Source organism: Solanum tuberosum, unplaced genomic scaffold (genome assembly GCF_000226075.1).
Source record: "Solanum tuberosum cultivar DM 1-3 516 R44 unplaced genomic scaffold, SolTub_3.0 scf00104, whole genome shotgun sequence".
Taxonomy (NCBI): domain Eukaryota; kingdom Viridiplantae; phylum Streptophyta; class Magnoliopsida; order Solanales; family Solanaceae; genus Solanum; species Solanum tuberosum.
This window is the reverse complement of record NW_006239030.1, coordinates 584,911-606,041: the sequence shown is the minus strand read 5'-3', so window position 1 is coordinate 606,041 and position 21,131 is coordinate 584,911. Positions and strand designations below refer to the sequence as shown.

Genomic DNA, 21,131 nt, shown 5'->3' with positions numbered 1-21,131 from the left:
CTAAACAGGGAGGGTTTTTTCAGAGAACATAATATACAAGAAAACAATTGCTTGCTTCATAACAAGCAACACCAATCAATGGATGAGGCAAACAACAACATGTATGGGGAAATTGAAGAAATTATCGACAATATCGAACAGAGGTTTAACCAGATCAACAAATTTAGCATACTTGACTATCCTCCATATGATCATCACTTCTTCAAATATGACAGAAATTCCAAGAACATGGGATTGGAGAGCGCCTTTCGCCAACGAATCGAAAAAGAATGGCTTTTATTGGAGAACAAGCTTCCCAGTTCCATTCTTGTCAAGTCTTATGAGAAGAGGATTGATCTTATGAGGACAGTCATAGTTGGTCCACCCAATACGCCTTACGCCCATGGCCTCTTCTTTTTCGACCTACTTTTCCCAAGAAACTACCCTAATTGTCCTCCAAGAATTCATTACCATTCTTATAATCTTGACTTGAACGAATTTTTGGACCCTAAGGGTAAGGTTACACTTAGTCTATTGGAAGGTGGTAACTTTGTGACTAACTGGTATTGTGGTGTTCAAGGCAAGTGGAATCCAGAAAAGTCTAACATATTGCAAGTGCTCACAACTATTCAGACTTCAATCTTGAGTACGACACGCGTAAATCCTAGTGGTAGAGAAGGTTACAAGAAAGCATTTACCTTGACATGTAAGGGCATGATATATATGCTGAGGAGACCCCTCATGAACTTCCGAGATTTTGTAGAAGGATACTTCAGGACAAGGGCTCACTATATTCTGCTGAACTACAAGAAGCAAATGGATGGCAGTGACTTGATGGTTAATCTTTTCCATGAACTCTACAGGGCTTTTGAACAGAATGGAACCTATTGCAAGCACCATCGTTTGGTAGACCTTCCGGCAAAGGAGAAGATCAAACAGCCAAGGGTTTGTTAAGAATGTTGTAACTATCTTGAGCAACGTACTCTCTAAGCTGAAAAAACCTGGCCTGAGAAAAAAGATAGGAGTAGTAGTAGTTAATATGGTATGCGGATGAGCAGAATGTAGTTTACATAATCATTCTTTTATTTTTTTCAATGCTAGTAAATTTACCTTATTGAATCATCAATGTTTCCCAACTATTTATTGTTGAATTCCCAAATTTGGAGCAAGAAGCATACTGTACATATTTCTGATGATTATGATCAACAATTCACTTAATACATTTCATACAGCAGATGGAAATTCATTGTGGAATGAAAAAGTAATTTTTTCCTTTGATAAGTATCTGTTCTCTTTCATTTTTCCCTTCAACCCAACCCGTGTTCATGAATGTCATAGAACAGGTAAAAAGAATTCTGCAAACTTGCCAAGTTCGCTTAAATAGATAAAAGAAACATGACAAATTACCGAGTGTTATAACTAGTGTGTTGCGTCAAAAAATGAAAGTGAAATATGTTCGACTTGAAGAAGAAACCAGCTAACATCATGATAACATATCCCACTTATTATTTCACCACATAGGTACTCACACTCCCATAGGGAATACATACTCGTTAATGACTCAATTTAATACATAGCTTCACCTAATATTGAACCTTTTAGTTTTGTTCTTGGATTCAATTGCTTCCAAAGTGTAATGTCACACTCCCATATGGAATACATACTCGTTGATCGACTCAATTTAATATAGCCTAATATTGAACTTTTTAGAGTTATTCACCTAATATTGATCCTCTTAGTCTTGTTCTTGGATTCAATTGCAACAAATGTGTAATGAGCTGTAAAGTGATCCTGAAATCAGTTCATAGGACTGAGTACACCTTATAGTTAACATTTGGAAGTACTAAGGTAATCTTATGCTTTATAGCAACTGTGTATTTTACAATTCAGGCAGTGAAGCAATGTATGACTATAGAAAAAAGAAGAGAGAAAGATACTCGAGGTTTACCTCATTAAGCCTTTTCTGGATCTTACAAAGTTCACAAAACTGCTAACACCAAAATTAACCATCTTCCTCCAAAAGCAAATTCGTGAATTTGAAGTTACTTCCACAGCCGGCAAGGGATTGAATTCTCATTAGGAAGTTATGAGTGTATCACTTGAGCTAGCTTGGTACCATTAACATCAATCTTACCACATTTGTAAAACATCCAGTTAGTTAAGCCCCATGTAATTAAAAGGAATGGAAATCGTCATATAGAAATGAGCATGAATCTTTAACTATTCGTAAATAGAACTTTATCCACTAAACTAAAGATGGGTTATATGATGAATGCATAGACTTGTTGCAACTTAACATGTGACTCTCAAATTACTGACTTATAAAGGGAAGAAGTGGAAACATCTTCCCACATCATTTTAGTGTTAAATTAAGCAAAAGGTCTCAATTGGTTTAGCATCAAACTACAGCAAATCTACTCATTCATTCCGAAGTTAACTTACTCATCTATTGGGATCTAGAGAAAATAAAGATGACAAATAGTATCATGTTTACATAATAATTAAAACGAAAGGAAACAATGAAGAATTTGGAGCAAGGAACGTTGATTTAGGAAGAAAAACAAACTAGAGTTTTGAGATAAAGATACTTTGACATTGTTTACAAAAAATGCAAGTCAAGAGCCTCATATATCTGCTGCTGATTTACTATGAATTCACCATCTATTCTTATCCATTGGGTAGTTCATGCCGTTGGCATTCTACCTCCTGCTTCTCCATTCACTAATGAAGTTGTTATCATAACTGTTCCACGATTTTCGAACCTGTTCAAGCATTAGTCAACTCTTTGTGCCAAATGAGAGATGTTTATATCACGGGAGAAGTTAAAGATCAGTGTTCCTTTATTAAATTGATACTTCAAGAGACTGTATTCCCCTTATTCTCCCTCTTATTTTGGTTGAAAAGTAATGAACCTCATATATTAATGGTATAGTTGTTACCATCTTCAGTTTATTGAATAAGTGCTACTCTCAAACTGTTCACCGGAATTACCTTGGGGGCTATGTTGCTCGAACTCTTTAAAAATGGCAACGGGTACATGTCGAATTCTCCAAAAGTAGTGTATCTTTGAAGAATCCGACACGAGTGTGACTTCTTTTTTTGGAGGGTCCAAGCAACATAACTGGAGACCATGAACTTAAGCAAGTGAAATATAACAATCAAAATCACTGCAACAACACAACAACAACATATCCAGTGACATCCCAAAATTGGGGTATGGGGAATGTAGAGTGTACACAAACCTTACCGATAACTTGTGGAGACACTTGGCTTAAGTACAACAAATCCAAGTACAAGAAAGAAGAAAACTGTGGTAAAAACATAGCAACTAACAAGGGGCACTGCAAATCCCCAAAAAAGGACCAAAAACAACAAAATATCGTGATGATGGAATCACAATAAACAACTATGATGATAGATATCGCAATCAAGAACTACAATAACACCGCTAGTACAATGACAAAACGCCAACAAGCCTAGACTCTCGGAAACCAAGACACCACTCTACTATCTATTAACTTTCTACTCTAGGGAGCTTTCTCCACACTTTCCTATCAAAGGTCATCGCGCGTTCTCCACACTTTCCTAACTAAGGTCATGTCCTCGGTAACATGAAATTGAGTCATGTCCGGTCTAATCAAACTCTCTCCAACACTTCTTCAGTCTCCTACCTCTCTTCATACCTATTATAACCAACAGGAGTCTGTGCATCACATCTTCACATGCCCAAACCATCTAAATCAGTATTACTCAGGTCACCTAAATGAATCCTTTATATCAATTCAGATCCATAAGAAAAATAAAAAATAAAGGTTCAACAAGTTCATCCTCTACTCCCAATACATTAACTGCTAATTCATATGCAATAACTCATGCTACAAAATAGATAAATAAACACATGAATCATGGATTTCTAATCTAAAACAGAGTCCATTCGTCAAATTCAAGAGAGCAGATGCAGAGGCTTACCCATTTCCGAAGAGCTTCGTGGCTAATGCAAATGATACATGAGAATCAATCACATCAGTATAGAGCACGGAAACATATACAGTAACACAGATGGGAAAAGAGGTCAGGTCAGACTTCAGAGTCACACCAATTGGAGAAATAGATACAAATCAAAGCGCAGATATTCGAAAAATACATATTACGAGTTTGTGCGTGAATCTAGCAAACAACAACAGTTTTTCTGATGAAAAGGGTTGTTAGATTCACGCACAAACGTGAAATATGCCTCTTCCTGATTTTCCATTTCTGGTCTGCCGAACTTCAGATAGGATAAGAAGTTTAGAGAAAAAGGGCCGATGGAAGCCGGTGTTCGGCAGTCGGCGGCTGGGTTAGTACGGCGGATACCTAATGAAGATGAGTTTGGGGATGGGAGTCTTCATACTTTTATAGGTAAATTTAACCGCCTCCACAAACTACCGCATCTCACCAGATATAACTGTGTTACCTGAGTAAGTAAAAATGTTTTTTCTCCTTTTACCTCGGATTTTACTAGATTTTTTTGATACATTCAAATACATATTTTATATCTTAAAATATATGAAATTAAAATTAAATATAATTTATTATTCTAAATATACATGAATTCACATGACAAACAGATAACTTTGGCCATTTTCATAAACCTTCTTTTAAATTTAGTTTGATGACACTACTTTTCTAATAATATAGAAGTTGTTATAAAATAATTATCAATATTTTAAGATAATGAGAAATAATATGTGTAGTATTTTTTTCACTTATTTTTGTTTCTCTTTATTATAAGAAGGGGTATATATATATATATATATATACTTTGGACACAAAATATATCATATAATTAACTAGTATACGAAATTTAACATATGAATATCACTAACTTGATGTTCAAATGTTAACTTTCCTTTGTCCCCAAGTAGTTCCTTGTGAATATTTTTTCCTCTTTTCAAATCTTCACCCACTTGCTATTGTGTAAAGTATCATTTGATACAAAGATTAATAACAAAAAAATTAGTAATATAAAAATTAGTAATATCAAGTTTACTTTTATCAAGTGTTTGATTTATTGTTTCTCATTTCATCTTAGATTTGAATTAGAACTCTATGAAAAATTTCTTTACAATTACACTCTTGAATTATTAAAATTCAAGGGTATAATTATAATTAAAATTCCCAAGATAGCGAGTATTTAATTATGTCATTTTGCAAGAAACCAAAATTTAAGAATTGTAAAAAGTTAAAAAGACAAAATCGTAACTAGCAAGTGTTGTGATAGAATGGATAAGTGAACAAGATTTCTTTATTCTTAATTAAAAATCTTGAATGTGAGCTTTATATATATATATATATATATATATATATATTTATTGCTAAGCGTTTTTTTTCTTAGATGAATTTTACGCGGCCGAAGTCCGCATTAGTTGCCCCTACTAGAATTCATTGACATTATCCCGTTGCATATATAAATAAAAAATATAAATAAAAACACACTGCGTTGCTTGTACGTAAAGGAGCATGCCATTTTTTTAAAAATGGGGCACAAATATATATATTAGTATCCTACATTAACCTTATATTCTAATTTTATAGCAATTTAATTATTTATCATCACGTTCCAATCACAATCCATTAATTCTTTTTCCAGATATATTAGATGATGATAAAAGTTAAAAACAGGATAACATGAGTTGGAATGGGAATCATTTATTTCCTTTTTTTCTTTATTTGCTGGGCATCATTTGTTTTCTTCATAAAATTTGAACCAAGACCAACTACATTTTTCTTAATTACAATTCATAGCTATACTTGCTCTGCTAACAGGTGCAGCCTGTATAAATTGTATTTATTTGTGCATAATGGTTGTATCACTTGTATTTGTTAGCTTTAATTTTATTTGTACTCATTCGATGTACTATATCAATTGTTACTAGTTTGTATAATTTATTCATTTGTTTCTAGTTTTGCTTGTATTCGTTCGTCCAATTGTATCAATTGATACTAGCTTATACAACTTGTATTCATTCACTTTAATGTCACTTATATTCATTAATAGCTATTGCTCAATTGTTACCAACATGTATAGGTAGTATGCATTCACTTTGTCTTGTTGTATATTACTCCCTCCATTCCATATTAAGTCCATTCCATAGTAAGTTAATTTTGAGGCATTTTCCATTTTTCAAATTAACTTAATTGATCAGTTTTCAAGACTACTTTTAGAGTGTTCTTCCAATTTTACCCTTCATTAGTTAGTATTGATTAGTAATTAATTAATATTTAGTTATTTTAATCATAAATTTGACAATAATTAATAAGAGTAAAAATAGAAAACTAGGTTTAATTTATGTCTTAATCTATTTTTCTTAAAGGCCGTGAGACACCTCAAAAATTAACTTAATATGAAATGGAGGGAGTAAATTTTTTGGGTAAAGATCTATAGATATACAAAATAAGATTTATATTTACCGAATGTAGCAAGAGGTAAATTTACCAAACATAGGTGGAAATTTTTCCAAAAACATATACGATTTAACAATTCAAATCTCGCTCATAATTTCATGTATAAAATTAGAATAAATTACATTTATATAATTGTATAAATTTTGTATAAAATTCATGTTGGGTTTATGAAAAAAAGCACGCTTTGAATCTCCTTCAGAATATCATGTATGAAATCTATATAAATCTTGTATGAAATATATATATATATATATATATAAAAATAAATTTTATGTTGTTTTAATATAATTACAACAACATTATATACAACTCACATACAACATTATTTATAGAAATTTAAAACAACTACAACAACATACGAACTTAAAAACAATTTTTATCCAACTCATCATATAATTTTAATATAACTTCAATACAAATTAAAGTTACACAATTCCACTATAAATTTGAATTTCAACAAACTAGGGCTGAAATTCAGTTCAAATCCCACTCAAATTTAATCTAAATAACCTCAAATTTAAGATTCAAACTCCCTTCAGCATTCCAATTCTATTTAGATATCACCACTCCAAACGAACTCCGTTAACAGTACGTAAATCAATTTTTAATTGAAACTTGAGCTTCAAGCTCCTTTGATGGCTAACAATGAAATAAACTCTTGCTAAACTGAAAATATCTCTAAACTAGTAACAATGTTGAAATCGTTGGAAATGAGTAAAATGAGTAAATATATGAGAATTTATTTTTCTGTTTACACGCAAATTGAAAAAATAGAGATAAATCAAATCAAACATAACAATTTGAAAAGACACATTATGAGTTTGTGCATGAATCTATCAGACACCATACCCCATGATGAAAAATCATCCGATAGATTCACGCACAAACTTAACATATGACACTTCCTAATAAAAGAAGAAGGATTCACAAACTAAGATGAGTTAGATGGAGGAGAGTGTTTCTCCATTTATAGGTAAAAAATCTAACCATATGTATACAACCTACTCTTGTATTCATTAAATGTCTTACTTATTTTAGTTTTCTATTTTTTTTTTCAAAATTAATTAAATATCTTTACCAGATTAATTATTTTTCTATAATTAATTTGAGGGTCTTTAACTTTAAAATATTTTCATAAGTTTTATACAGTGGAAGATTTAGAAGAAGTTTTACCAAGGGCTCATAATATTATTACCTAATTAAAAATATTTATTCTTTTTGTTGTAATGATATTTCCATTTTTAATCTTGGTAAGAGTTCATAAATATTATTACCTAAATGAAAAAATATATTCTTTTTGTTTAATGGTTTTCCCATTTTTAATCTTGCTAAGGGTGTGTAATATTATTTCCTAATTAAAAATATTAATTATTTTTATTTTTATTTTAATCCTCTGACTAGGATACCATCTTTTACTATCCTTCCTCTTGGTCTTATGAATTATGCCTTTTGGTGGATGAGCAAACAAGTCTAATTAGAAAATAAAGGTTGGGTGATTATTGACATTTGAACACGAGATAAATAGTACTATAAATCAAATTGTATTTGCAATATTTTCATCTCTGGGTTATTCATTTGAAGAAGGATTAAAACATGATTTTAAGGTTGGATTTATGTTTGGGAAAATTACGGAGCACAACAAACATTTAACCTATATTAGGTACTATAGCTACAGTTTAAAAAAATTGTAATTAGCGGCTGCAGTTTCCCCAATTCTTGTTATTCGCTTGATTCTATGAATCTAGAATTTGTATAATTCGGTTCCTGATTGTATAAATCCACAATTTGTATATGCTTACCCTAGCTATTTGTATACGATTTATGAAAAAATCATAATAAATTACCCTCTTTGTATATTGGGAAGTGATATACAAACGGAGTTCTGAAAAATTTCTAAATGTATAAATACGGAATTTGTATATACTTACCCTATTTGTATATTCGCAAGTAAAATATACAAACGGGCAAGCGAAATATACAAACAGGCTCCATTTGTATATACTTACCGTGTTTGTATATTTGCAAACGAAATACACAAGTTGTTGCCTCCATAGCAAACGAAACTATAGCTATGGAGTGTAATTATCGAAACTATAACTATAGAGCCATATTATTTTATTATGTTTGCTATTTCTGAAATTTCCTATTATGTTTTTGGTCTTAAACTTAATTTCAGGGCTTTAGGCCCAATTTTAAAGCAAAGGCCCATTTGATTTTGGGATCTGATTAGGCCCAATCTTAAAGCAAAATTAGAAGCCTTCAAAATCATAAAACTGTGTGTCATATTTAACCAGTTTGATTCAATTTTTAAAATTATTTATGATCGATTTTTATTCAAATCTTTACTCTTAGTATGTTTTTTATTAGATTTGCCAATTAGTAAAACCGGAGGTAAATCCACTAATAACTACCTAATTTTTATAACTGAAATTTTAGGATATTATTATGAAATTACGTCAATTCAGAGTTTTTTATATGAACTATTTTTAAAAACGAGGCTGAAAAGTTATCGATTGATATTAGAGCCGTCAATATGGATTAGGCCCGTTGGGCCGGCCTGGCCTAACCCGGGATTTAATAGGGCTGGGCTAAGATTTTTGGAGCTCATTTAAGAAAAGGGCTTTTTAGCCCTGCCTGAATAAGCCTGTTGATTTGTGGGGCTTGAGAAATATAAGTAGGGCCGGCCCGTGGGCCAAATAAAAATAATTTTAAAAATATAATATAATATTAAAATTTAAAATTAAAGAGAGTCCAAACTCAAAATCAATTTAATATTTAACTAACTGAAACCGCATATAAATTGCAGATGAAAATAAAGATATTAAGACAACCTTGCCACAAACTGATTCAGATATGCTTGATGAAAATGATCATGAAGTGTTGGATACGCCATAAATTTCATGATGTGTTAGATACGCCATAAGTTTCATGAATTTTTTTAAGGAGTTTATTTTTAACTTTTTAATATTTTTAAATTATAATTTATAATTTATTTTAATAATTATAAAAAATATATAATTTTAAAAAAAGTGGGCTGGCCCGGCAAGCCTGTAGCCCACGTACTTGTGGGCTGGGCCGATCGTTTTCTGGCCCACACCAAAAATGGGCTAGCCCAGCCTGACCCGTAAAATGTAAAAGCCTGTATGGATTAGCTGGATGGGGTGGGCTAGCCCATATTGACAGTAATTGATATTTCTATTAAAACCTCCCCGTATAATTAAAAAAACATTTTAATTTTTATGATACTAGTAGGTGTGAGTCTATTGTCTCTTCTCCCATCTGAATTTTTTGTATTTTTTATATAAAAGGTTATTGCCACAACACTTATGAGTTATGGATAACATGTCTGCTTGAGTTGTGTGATTGTAGCTAAAAGGTGTGCGATTCATTTTAATTTTTTTTTTTTTAAATTGTTAGCTTACTATTATTAATGTACTATATGTTTGAAAATTATGTTATTGTAAATTACAAAATTAACAATTTAATATATTCAGTTATACATTTAAAATTACATTAAAAAAAAAGTATTATAAATCACAATAACTAATAACTTAAAATATTTTAGGCTACAAGCAAACAACTGGTGGATACATGCCTTGCTTGAGTTGTGTGCTTGTAGCCAAGGGGCGTGGACCCACTTCAGTACTCTTTCCATTTAAATTTTTGAAAATTATGTTTAAAGTATTATAAATTACAATAATTAACAATTTAATATATTCAGTTATATATTTAAAAATTATGTAAAAAATACTATAAATCAATAATTAATAATTTAAAATGTATATTTTTAAAAATTGGTTAACTCTTGAAATGCCAAATAAATTAAAATTATGTGAGTAACATATATATTATTTGAAAATAACATAAAAATTATTATAACACACAGTAATTAACAACTTCTAATATTCAGAAAACATATTAAAATTTTTTACTGTCTTTCCAAATTTAGTTACTTTACATGCCTCCATATTCCTAAATGATTTATTGATTTTCTTTTTAGAGAAACATGTTTGTAGAAACGATTTAAATTATATGCGTTAATGATATAAATAATATTGTATTATTTATGTTATAAAGTCATAAATTTTATCGGGTTAAATTCTTTTAATTTTTTTAAAATTAAATTCATGTATATTTGGCTTGAACAATTAATTTGAACTGTACAATTAAATACATCAATTTTATTGCATTGAAGCTCAAAGTCCATTTTATCTTGACGTCAAAACTCATGTCAAGTGTTGAGTGACTTGATGTCCAGTCAAATTCAAGAGGCCTAAGTCATATGCGATCCCTTAAAGTTGTCCGCATATTTCACTTAGACACCTCAATTTATGCTTGTACCTTTTGAACACTTAAATCTTAACAAGTTTATACCTATTTGGCATAAAATAATAATCAATAAAAAGAAAAATATGCGTGCATCTCAATCGCTTATACATAACAAATGGACCACAAAAATGACGACACGTGGCAATTGAATTAATTTATTAAATAACTCTATTTAGAAATAATTAAAAAGCAATATTAAGAAAACAACGAATTATTTTTTAAATTAACCCACTCCACCCCACCTCACCCACCTTTCTTCTTCTTCTTCTCCATCGTAACTTATTTTCCTGTCCATTAATTTACGTGGTCCGCCAGTAAACCATCACATCCACGCTGCTTCTTCTTCTTCTCCGTTCCCTTTTCAGGCTTCTGCGCCTCCATCCCTTTCTTAATTCTTCTTCATTGAATTTAATCACTTTTACCGGCGCCGATAATATATCATTATTGTCCATCTAAGCTAACCCTTCATTTACATTTCATGCTAATAGCATTAAAACCTTCCACCCATTGTCTTCATCTTCTTTCCACTAGTAATCATTTATCATAATACAAAAAAAAATAATGGATTTTTACGAAAAAATAGTCAATTGCTTCACTGAAATATTATAAATAATAGAGTTTTGCGTAAATAATTGAGATTTTAATTAAATTATCATAGAAAAAGAAGAAAGAAAAAACACGAGAAGAATTGAAGAGGGTTGAGAGAGATGATGAACAGTTACATCTTGCACAAGATTTTTTTTTGTTTATTAATTATTATTATTATATTATCTATTAATTTAAGTGTATAAGTGGAAAACGAAAAGAAAAAATGTAAATTTTTAATGTCTATACGTCCTTAAAGAGTGGAATACACATTTTTGCCGGGTCATCATTTTGTGTCTAATTGAAATCATTTTTGAACATATAAGATGTTCAATAGGTACAAACATAAATTGAGGTGTCTAAGTGAAATATGCGGACAATTTTAAGAAAACGCATATGACTTAAGCCAATTCAAGACCAACAAAATGATGTGGCAACTCTCAATAAAAACAAGGATCAATCAAAAGTCTCCAATAATTTTCAAAATGACATGTTTTGTTCATTCACAAAACAACTTTACCACATATAATTTCGGATAAGATTGATGACTCGTGAAGCAATTAAAATTGAAAAAATTATCTTATTAGACATATATCCATATCATATATACCAATTCTACTAGACTTTTAAGTAATTATGTATCTTACCACTAATTAAGAATTTCTTATCATATAATGTGAAAGATACAGTTAGATACATGTATTTTTGCTACAGATACATTAAAATAGAGAGAGACGAGCTAGATGATATGTATGTATTTGGTTGATTCACATGTATATGGCTGCCAGATACAAAGGATACTAGGAGAGTGGCGAGCGAGATGGGAGAGAGGCAAAAGAGGCGAGTGAGATCTGTCTATATATCTCATATACATGTGAATGCATTTGGATACAATATATCTTGAACAAATTACACTTAATTTTGACCACATATATCCCGAGATACATGTATCTAGACATATATATCTAGATGCACCAAAATTTTATAAATTTCGTAATGTTGCAAATAAAAGTGTAACTAATTAAATAATTAGCTCCAAACTGATAAGATTTCTGTAAGTTTCCCATAACTTAGATTAGTCGAAAAAAGGGATGTTAATTATATTATAGTTGGAATTGATTCAATGGGGTTAATAAAATCCTAGCAACGTTAAAGTGTCTTCTTAAAATTATGGTATAAATTTGGAGGTTATGTTTGTTGTCAAAAATATGTTTAAACAAGTAGTATTAGCCTCCTGCAAGGAAACATCCAGCCCCCTTTTCATCCTCACAAACAAAAAAAAAAAGTGAGTGGCATGTAATGTGCCACAGTGCCACTACCAATGAGCTGGACAATTAAGATATAATTAGAAGTATGGAGTGTGCAATGAATTTGGAAAGTGAGTTTTATTAAGGAATAATCCAGGGTGTTCTCATCAAATTATGTGTTCATTGTTAGTTGTGGTAGGGACCTATAGTAGCTATAGAGGGGGAGAATTAAGAGTAGTAGTTCCTATGAAGAAATGTGGTTGGTTTTGAAGGAATGGATAGTGAAAAAGAATCATGTGAATGCATGTGCATTGAGTTGGAGAACATGCACTCCTAAACCTTAAATGCATAAATAACCACTCTTCCACTTCTATATCTATATAATATTATAAATATAAATATAAATATGATTATACTTCCGTTTCAATTTATTTGACTTACTTTTCTTTTGAGGGGTGTTTGGATGGGCTTAAAAGTTGATCAAACTTACTTTTAAGTCAATTTTTGACTTCTGAAAGTGTTTGGCAATATATAAAATAACTTAAAATAAGTTTAAAAAATGACTTAAAATAAGTTAGGAAGTGTTTGAGAAGGTTAAAAATAACTTAAAATAAGTTAAAAACCAAAAGTAGGTCTTCCTCTACCTTTTATTTTTTGACTTAAAAGTCATTTAAGTTTGATTTTTTTTATTTTCAACTTAAAACCTAATTTTTTAAGCCAATCCAAACGGGCTCTTGTATTCTATTTAAAAAAGATGACCTTTCCTTTTTTTTAGCAACTCTTTAATTTCAAATTTTCATATGACATGTTTAAGACCACAAAATTAAAGGAAATTTTGATGAGTTTGGCATATCTTTAATTTTAGATGACAAGATTCAAAAATCTCGTTTTATTTTTTTAATTTTGTATTAAATTAAGTCAAACAAATTGAAATGGGCAATAAGTAATTTACACTCGTCACATCTTCATCATGGATCATATTATCCCATTTTTCTAGCAGATCATGCGGCCATAATTAATTTTAGGATTAACTGAATTCAATATTTTATACGTAAAATACTGTTTAAATTTTGAAGATAATTTCACAAATATAATGCATTCAGTACATATTAGTACTTCAACAATAAAAACAAACTAAAGCTAGGCTGAACTAATACATTTTTTTCACCCCTCCCTACAACTTCCATCGTTTTGCTTTTTTAGTGATAAAGCATACTTGTCATTTAAGCAATCTCTAGTTTATCGAATCAATTAATTTTAAATTCTGAATTCACCTCTTATTTAAATGTGTAGGATGACATATATATTACTCATAAATTAGTTGGATGATGGCAACTTTGCGGCTCTAAATTAATATTTCATATTATCCTCTATTGGCTAATGACCTACAATTCCTTACTATAAATCAAACACACCATCTCTTGACAACATGATATCTTAGCTACAACTTGTACTTTCTTTTTTCCTCTTGACCATTCAAGTTGGCAAAGGACATTATTTTTTTTATAACACTTTATCACAACACAAACCATCTTTATTATTGCTTATCATGGGTATTATTTCTCACCAACCATTGCTTTCTTCTCTTGAGTTTCTTAACAAATGTGACTTAAGTGATCCTTTGTGGACAAAAGTTTTAGAAAAAAGTGTATACACTAGAAGGAGATCATGTTCATGGCTATGCAAGAAACATAAAGGAGCGCGTATCATGAAGAGAAGGGTACGTGTAGAACGTTCTAGAAGATCGAGTAATGAGGTTGAAAAGAAGGTTAAGATGTTGGAGAAGTTGATTCCAAATTGTGAATCATTATCATCATCAATGGGGTTGGAGAGGATATTTAGAGAGGCAGCTGATTATATTTGGGCTTTAGAAATGAAAGTTAAGGTCATGAAGATGATTGTTAATGTGTTATCAACTCCTGATATTAATTAATTGATTAACTAGGGATGAATCATTAAATCCAAAAAAAAAAGACATTCTATTTTTTATTTTATGATTACTCAATAGAATATTTGATCATCTTCTTGATTAATGTTTCTTTGGGAAAGATTAGATATAGCAAGTGCACTTAGAGGTATGCGGTAAGAGTCCCAATTAGTTGGAGAATGAATTGATGGTCTACTTGTTTGAAATGGACAATCTTTCTCTCATCAGCTAGTTTTCGACCTTTAAGGTTAAATTAAGTTCAAGTATCGTATTTTTACATGTGAAAAATTAGTGATGTCAAGCCAGCTCGGTGTTTGTCGGAGCTTGGTCATTCTCATTATATTATAATTCTCTTTTAATGTGTGAAAAATTGACTTAATTATAATTAATTAAGGAGTAGTATTTTCATTTCACTTATATATGCAATTGACCTTATTTTCTTCTCTTTTCCGTTTTTTTTTGGTATCGATCGATTAAGATAGTTCAATATATTTTTAATATAGTGGTATTGTCCGTTTTAGATCAAGTTCACGCAATTTTCAGATCAAACGCTGGAGACTACAAGTGTTGGGCTTTTAATGGACATCTCTATGGAGCATGTTAGGCACTTTAGGTCATGATGTGTCTGTCTCTTCTACTTTAGCCCAATCTTAATCGTAATTCAACTCCAAATCCAATGAATTCTTTTAGTATATTCTTTTTGTGAATGAAAAAACTCGTGTAGAAATGAGCTTGGGCCTACTGGATTTGGCTGCTGATATTACAACTTCCAAAGTGCAAGAGGAAACTATAAAATTCTATATATGTTTTTATTTTTATTTTATTTGTCATGTAACGAACGAGTTTTAGCTTATATACATAGATAGATATAAGAAAAAGAAATTTATACTATTAGATTACCATAAGATATATCTACATTTACCCTTCATAAAAAGTGACACTTTCATACTTAAAAGTACATAAGATAAGATAAATGGTATGTTATAAAGATTAATACAACAAAACTCTTCACATTATGTAGATAAGTTTAATTATTTATTATTTTCGATGCATCGCAAAATGTCCCATTTATGTCCCAAAGGTGGTTTCTCCCTCTTAACATACCCACTAAACAAACGCAATGTTATAAATTATTTAATGAACGTCCACTATGGTGATAGATATTCCTTAAGCTTGTGATCATTAAGCACAACATTAATTCCCTAGGTAAAGATGCATGTAACGTGCTTAAAAAATATAGAATTATATCATTCTTTTTGATAGAATCAAAAGTAACAAGAAATTAAAAAGTAGTACTAAACAAAGTGAAACAATCAAAAGTAACAAGAAATTAAAAAGTAGTACTAAACAAAGTGAAACGGAAGGACTACTATCGAAGTAGAATTGTAGAAAAGTATACACATGCATAGAGGATCCGAAAATGTCAATGTTAGACCATGAGATTTCCGGTATGAATATATTAGAAATGCGATAAGAGTACCACTAGCTAATTATAACAAAGTAATATAATGCATATACTTATAATTATTTAACTGATCGACTATATATATCCTCTATATACATCCATCATCATCTGTTGTACTCGTGTTTTAGCACCGCGGAAGGCATAAGATCCTGGAGATCAATCCCCTGATCTCCCAGCATTTCGGTATTACTGCAAAAACGCCTTCCTTGAGCAGCAAAAGCAGCATGATCAAGCTGATTATTCATGGCTAAATTAGAACTCGTTAAGTTGTTGAAGGACTGATTGATGTTGAACTGCATTGGCAGAGTGAAGGTTCCAGGTGAAGGGAGTAGTGGATTTATTGGATAGCAGTTAGGACGGGACATCATCATATTCATGGGACTTGGATGAGTATGTTTTCCTTCGTAGGTAGTCACCACTATGCTTGGGTCACTGAAACATCGCTCTACTCTCTTCTTTACATTACATGTTGCATTTGTGCAGCGATAATAGTTCCTGCAACAATAGCACTAGTGTTAGAGTGGCTTAACAACATGGGTAGTCCTAAAGCTAAATTGTAATAAGAGGCCTTAGACTTATGTAAAGATGAAATTCATGCATGTATTTTTATCATACAACTTTTTGTTCTAGCTTTTGGAAGTACCAACATAAATGACTGGCAAATATATACAATATGCCTATTGGATTATCTCCAAATGAAGTATCTTTTGGTTCCCCAATATAGTCAAGCATTTCTTTCTTTTTTCTTTTTCTTTTTTAAAACCTATAGCAGGCAAGGAGCAGCTTACAAGTTACCCACAATTGGAAATATTTATTACAATGAAACAATATTTAATTTGGTCAGAGCTATCGAAGGTTGAATTACGAACGATAAAAAAATATTCACATTAGAGAAGTGGCTAAACACAAATGAAAACCAAAAAAAAGAAAACTCTGTTTAATTGTTTTTTTTAAAATAGCAATAGCCTCAATAACTACAAATTAAAGAAAGAATCAAGCATCATGTGAAGTGTTATGTACAATTCTACATCTAGGCTAGAAGCTCAAGCTAGTCTCACTTGCAAGTATTCAAATAGGAAAATGGAAAAGCAGAAAAAGGGGAAAAGACGTATGAACAAAATAAAACTTCACATTTTCAAATTAGGTACAACTCCACTAAAGATCATAAATATATGACATGATAATTAATAACTACAATATGTTTAAGGATAAACTATTGATGTTAATATAAAAGGCACTCTTTTTCTTTTTCTTTTCCTTTTTGCAACTTGTTTGTTAAAGTACTTATTTTTACAGGGGCCGGCCATCGATCGGTCATGCAAAAATGCTACAAACTAATTATATACTATTGGATAGCCTTTGGAAAACAAAGTTCGATCTCTTCTGCATTATTCAGTATAATAATTGCGAATTTCTTCGCAAGGTAATGATAAAGTTGCATACATATCATCTTCTTCATTAGTCCATTTATATAAAAGCACACTGAATATATTGTTGTTGCTATCAGAGATTTATTGTTAGAATTATAGAGCAAGAGTACCTGGGGAAAGGACTGTTTTTAACAGCTTTTTGTCCGTATTTTCTCCATCTATAACCATCTTCAAGAAAATCAACCTCACTCTTTGTCATAAACGCAAATCTCGGCTCTTTCTGCTTCTTCTGACTAACTGTTTTCTTCGCTTTCAACCTGTCACAAACCCCCCAAAAAAGGGTAAACAACAGTAACTAGTAAATTGACTGATAAAATTGGGGAAAATTGAAGCTTACTGATAAAGTGAAAAGTTCAGATAATCAATCAACTAAGCTACTATTTTTTCACCGCGCGCGCAAAAAAAAAAAAAAGAACTAAAGTGGTAAAAAGTAATGTGAACATACTGTTGTTTAGTCTTTGTGTTTTGTTGCTCATGATTTTCTACTTCTCCATCTGCATCTCCATGTCCTTCAGAGGAAATGGAGGAGCAATTAGGGGTAGATGGCGTATTCAATACGTTACCTGTAGCTACAGTAGTACTACTAATTATTTGGTTCTCAGGCACTACAGATGATGGCTTTACTTCTTCTTCTTCAGATACACAAACTGCAGGACAGTAGTTTTCTTCTTTTGGTAACTCAAAAGCTGAAGCTGATGAATAAAAGTCTTGATGAAAACCCAATAACTCCATGAAACCCAAAGACGATGTGTTTATGTTGTAATCTGAGATTAATGAATGGTTAGTAACTCCAAAATTGTTATTGTCAATGAAATACATTGGGTGATGATCTTCCATTTTAATGTCTTTGTAGCTTTCCATTTTCATTAATGGATAAGAAAATAATTATAAGGAAGAGAGAAGAGAGATGTATATGTAGTTAGACAAAGTTATATATAATAGTGAGAACACAACACACAAACTCAGCGGTGCTGTGCGAGATATGGATTGGGGGATTGTGTGAAAGTGGACACTAACATTGACCCGATTCCGCCGGTCATAAGTCGCCGACTTTATGTATTTTTATTTTTATTTTGCAAATCATGAGTGATATATTAGATAATAAAAATATATACTAAAAATAAAATATTATTATATGATTTGATCAATTGGTCTATTTCCATAAACTAAATTCTTAAGCGTTTACATTGTGCATTCTATTATGTTTATGTATGCTTACTATAATACAAATTTATATAAAATTAAATCACTTATGATTCCGTTGGAATTTTATTAAGGAGTTTAAAACACTTACTAAAATAACTTCAACCTTGTACATATTCGTTAAAGCGAATGAATCACCTTAACCTGTTAATTTTCAAAAAATATCTACTATAAATTATAGGGAAAAATGACAAATATACCTCCGAACTATCGTAAATGGTATGGAGATACCCTCCGTCATATTTTTGGGATATTGATGTCCTAGTCGTCCAAAAACTAGAGCATATATACCCTTTATAATAACAGACACACACGTGTCATAATCTTATTCATCGATCCGACATTTATTATACATCGGATCAACGAATAAAATTGCGCCACGTGTCCCTATTTAGTCTTCTGTTAGAGTAAAGGACATATATGCTCTAGTTATTAGACGACAGGGGCACCAATATCCCAAAAGTATGACGGAGGATATTTCCATACTATTTACGATAGTCCGTAATTTATTTGTTCTTTTTCTCTAAATTATATGTTGTATATATTATTTTTTCACTATATGTGAAAAGAGTTAAAAACGACAATTAAAACATGGGACGAGAGAATTGTTTTTTAACAATATACTTTAATAATTATACTTTAAAATAATTATCACAAATTTAACTATGTTAATTTTTATTTTAGGAAAAATCTAATAAAATGGTACGAAATGGGTGTTTAATGCATGGTGGTCCAAACTACAAGGACCGGCGCAGGAACAGTAGTCGACGCATTCAGACAGTAGTTTTGACCGGTAAACCGGTTACTGTGTGAAAGTGATCTCGTTGATTGCGGCTTGATTTCAGATCCCAATAATTTTTTTCTCCATCTAATTTTATACGCTTTTTTCCACCAAATTCTTTATTTTATTTAATTCATCCCATATATATTTTTAGTACTACTCTTTTCGTACATGTAAATTAGAAAATCATTAATAAGAAGATAATTTACTTAGTTATCACTTTATTTGAAAAAGAATAGGGATGGCAATGGAATGGGACGGGTGAGGAGTGGGGCAGATTTTACCTTATGCGGGGCGGGGCGGGTATGGCTTTATGTGGGTGCGGTCCGGGGCGGGGCGGGGCGGGTTGAAACTTCTTTTAAGAAATGTAAGGTGGATGCAGGGCGGGTGTGAGTTGTGGAAATTACAACTCCCTCTCAATATATACTCGTCACTTTCTTCTACTTTCTTTTGCTTCAAGTTTTTGGTGGAGTTCATTTTACAAAACTTAACATTGTTTTATATAATTATATTTTCATTGATATCAATCATTTATTTAGTTTTCAATGAAATATTCTACAAGATTTCAACTACTCAATTTCACTTAATTAGTTTCTAATATTGAGAACAATATTTATAAGTTAGTCCAGGCTTCTCTCTTTAGTTACTTTTTCATTGCTTTTTTTCAAATATTTTGACACTTAAGCTACACTATAATGAAGCCTTATAATTTTCTTGAAATTGTATTATTTGGTGTTTGACAAAAAATTAATTTAGAAACCAAATAAAACACAAGCTTGACTCACAGATTCACTAACCCCTTCTATTAAACAAGTAAAAAAAATTTATATCCCCAACTACATGATTGAGACAATGATCTCTCTATATGTATATTTGTTGTGTGAAATTCAATTAAGAAAAAAAAAATTATGCAGGGTGGAGCGGAGCGGGTCTATGTGGGGCTGGGCGGATTGAAAACACATTTTTTGCTATGTGGAGCGGAACGGGGCGGGTTAGTATGTTTGCGGATCTATGCGAGTTTGCTACGCAACCGCCCCGTCCTACTCCATTGCCATCCCTAAGAAAGAGCAATGACAAGAGTGACTATAAGTGACCAGAGAATATAATGGACTCTTTTATGATCGATCATAGACAAAATTGAAACTTTAATTTACTCAGTAGGATTTTATATATCTCATTTGTCCTTACATCATCAACGGTGGAATGACTTTAAGTTTGAATATGCCTATTTTGGATTGAGAAGAAAAAAATAAAGTAGACGTTTTAAATTATCTAGGTCGACCACAACGGTTCCAAAAATATGAATAGTTACGTTGGATCTTGTGTAGTAGAATATATTAGTATTAGTAACACTTTTATAAAAGAATAAAGTGTAAAGAGAGGATGAGAGAAGAAATAAATAAAATACATTTGTCTTATTATTGGATACTTTTTTTTTTCTTGTATTCTTACTGAACTTATATTCTTTTTATTTTCTCTCCGCATTAGAGCCTTTGCTAAATTTGAACTGCGTATGACATAGCTCATTCAAGGATGGTGCTTCCAACAAGATTCTCTCCATATTTAAGGCTCAAATTCAAAATATTTGGAAGTAATTTCACTACTACTATATTACAATCCATGTTCGTCTTACTGAATTATTTATTTGTGTACTGAATGTCATTTCACACTAGCTACCTAGCCATTACCAACTAAGAAATTGTCTTGTTTATAAACATTGGATACTTTAATTTGAATATAT

General features: G+C 31.1%; 2 protein-coding genes across 2 annotated transcripts; one reads left to right on the top strand and one right to left on the bottom strand.

Annotated features, from left to right (window-relative positions):
- Positions 1-1,080, top strand: LOC102595328 (putative ubiquitin-conjugating enzyme E2 38). The gene has a single exon (XM_006349111.2). The coding sequence runs from the start codon at positions 79-81 to the stop codon at positions 931-933; it is 855 nt and encodes a 284-aa protein (XP_006349173.1). The 5' UTR covers positions 1-78; the 3' UTR covers positions 934-1,080.
- A 14,822-nt stretch (positions 1,081-15,902) lies between these two features.
- LOC102577801 (WRKY transcription factor 4) lies at positions 15,903-18,281 on the bottom strand. The gene is given in 3 exon segments (NM_001288229.1): positions 15,903-16,471; positions 17,517-17,663; positions 17,852-18,281. Coding segments are annotated over 3 exon segments (954 nt in total). The 5' UTR covers positions 18,268-18,281; the 3' UTR covers positions 15,903-16,080.
- Between the last annotated feature and the right edge of the window lie 2,850 nt (positions 18,282-21,131).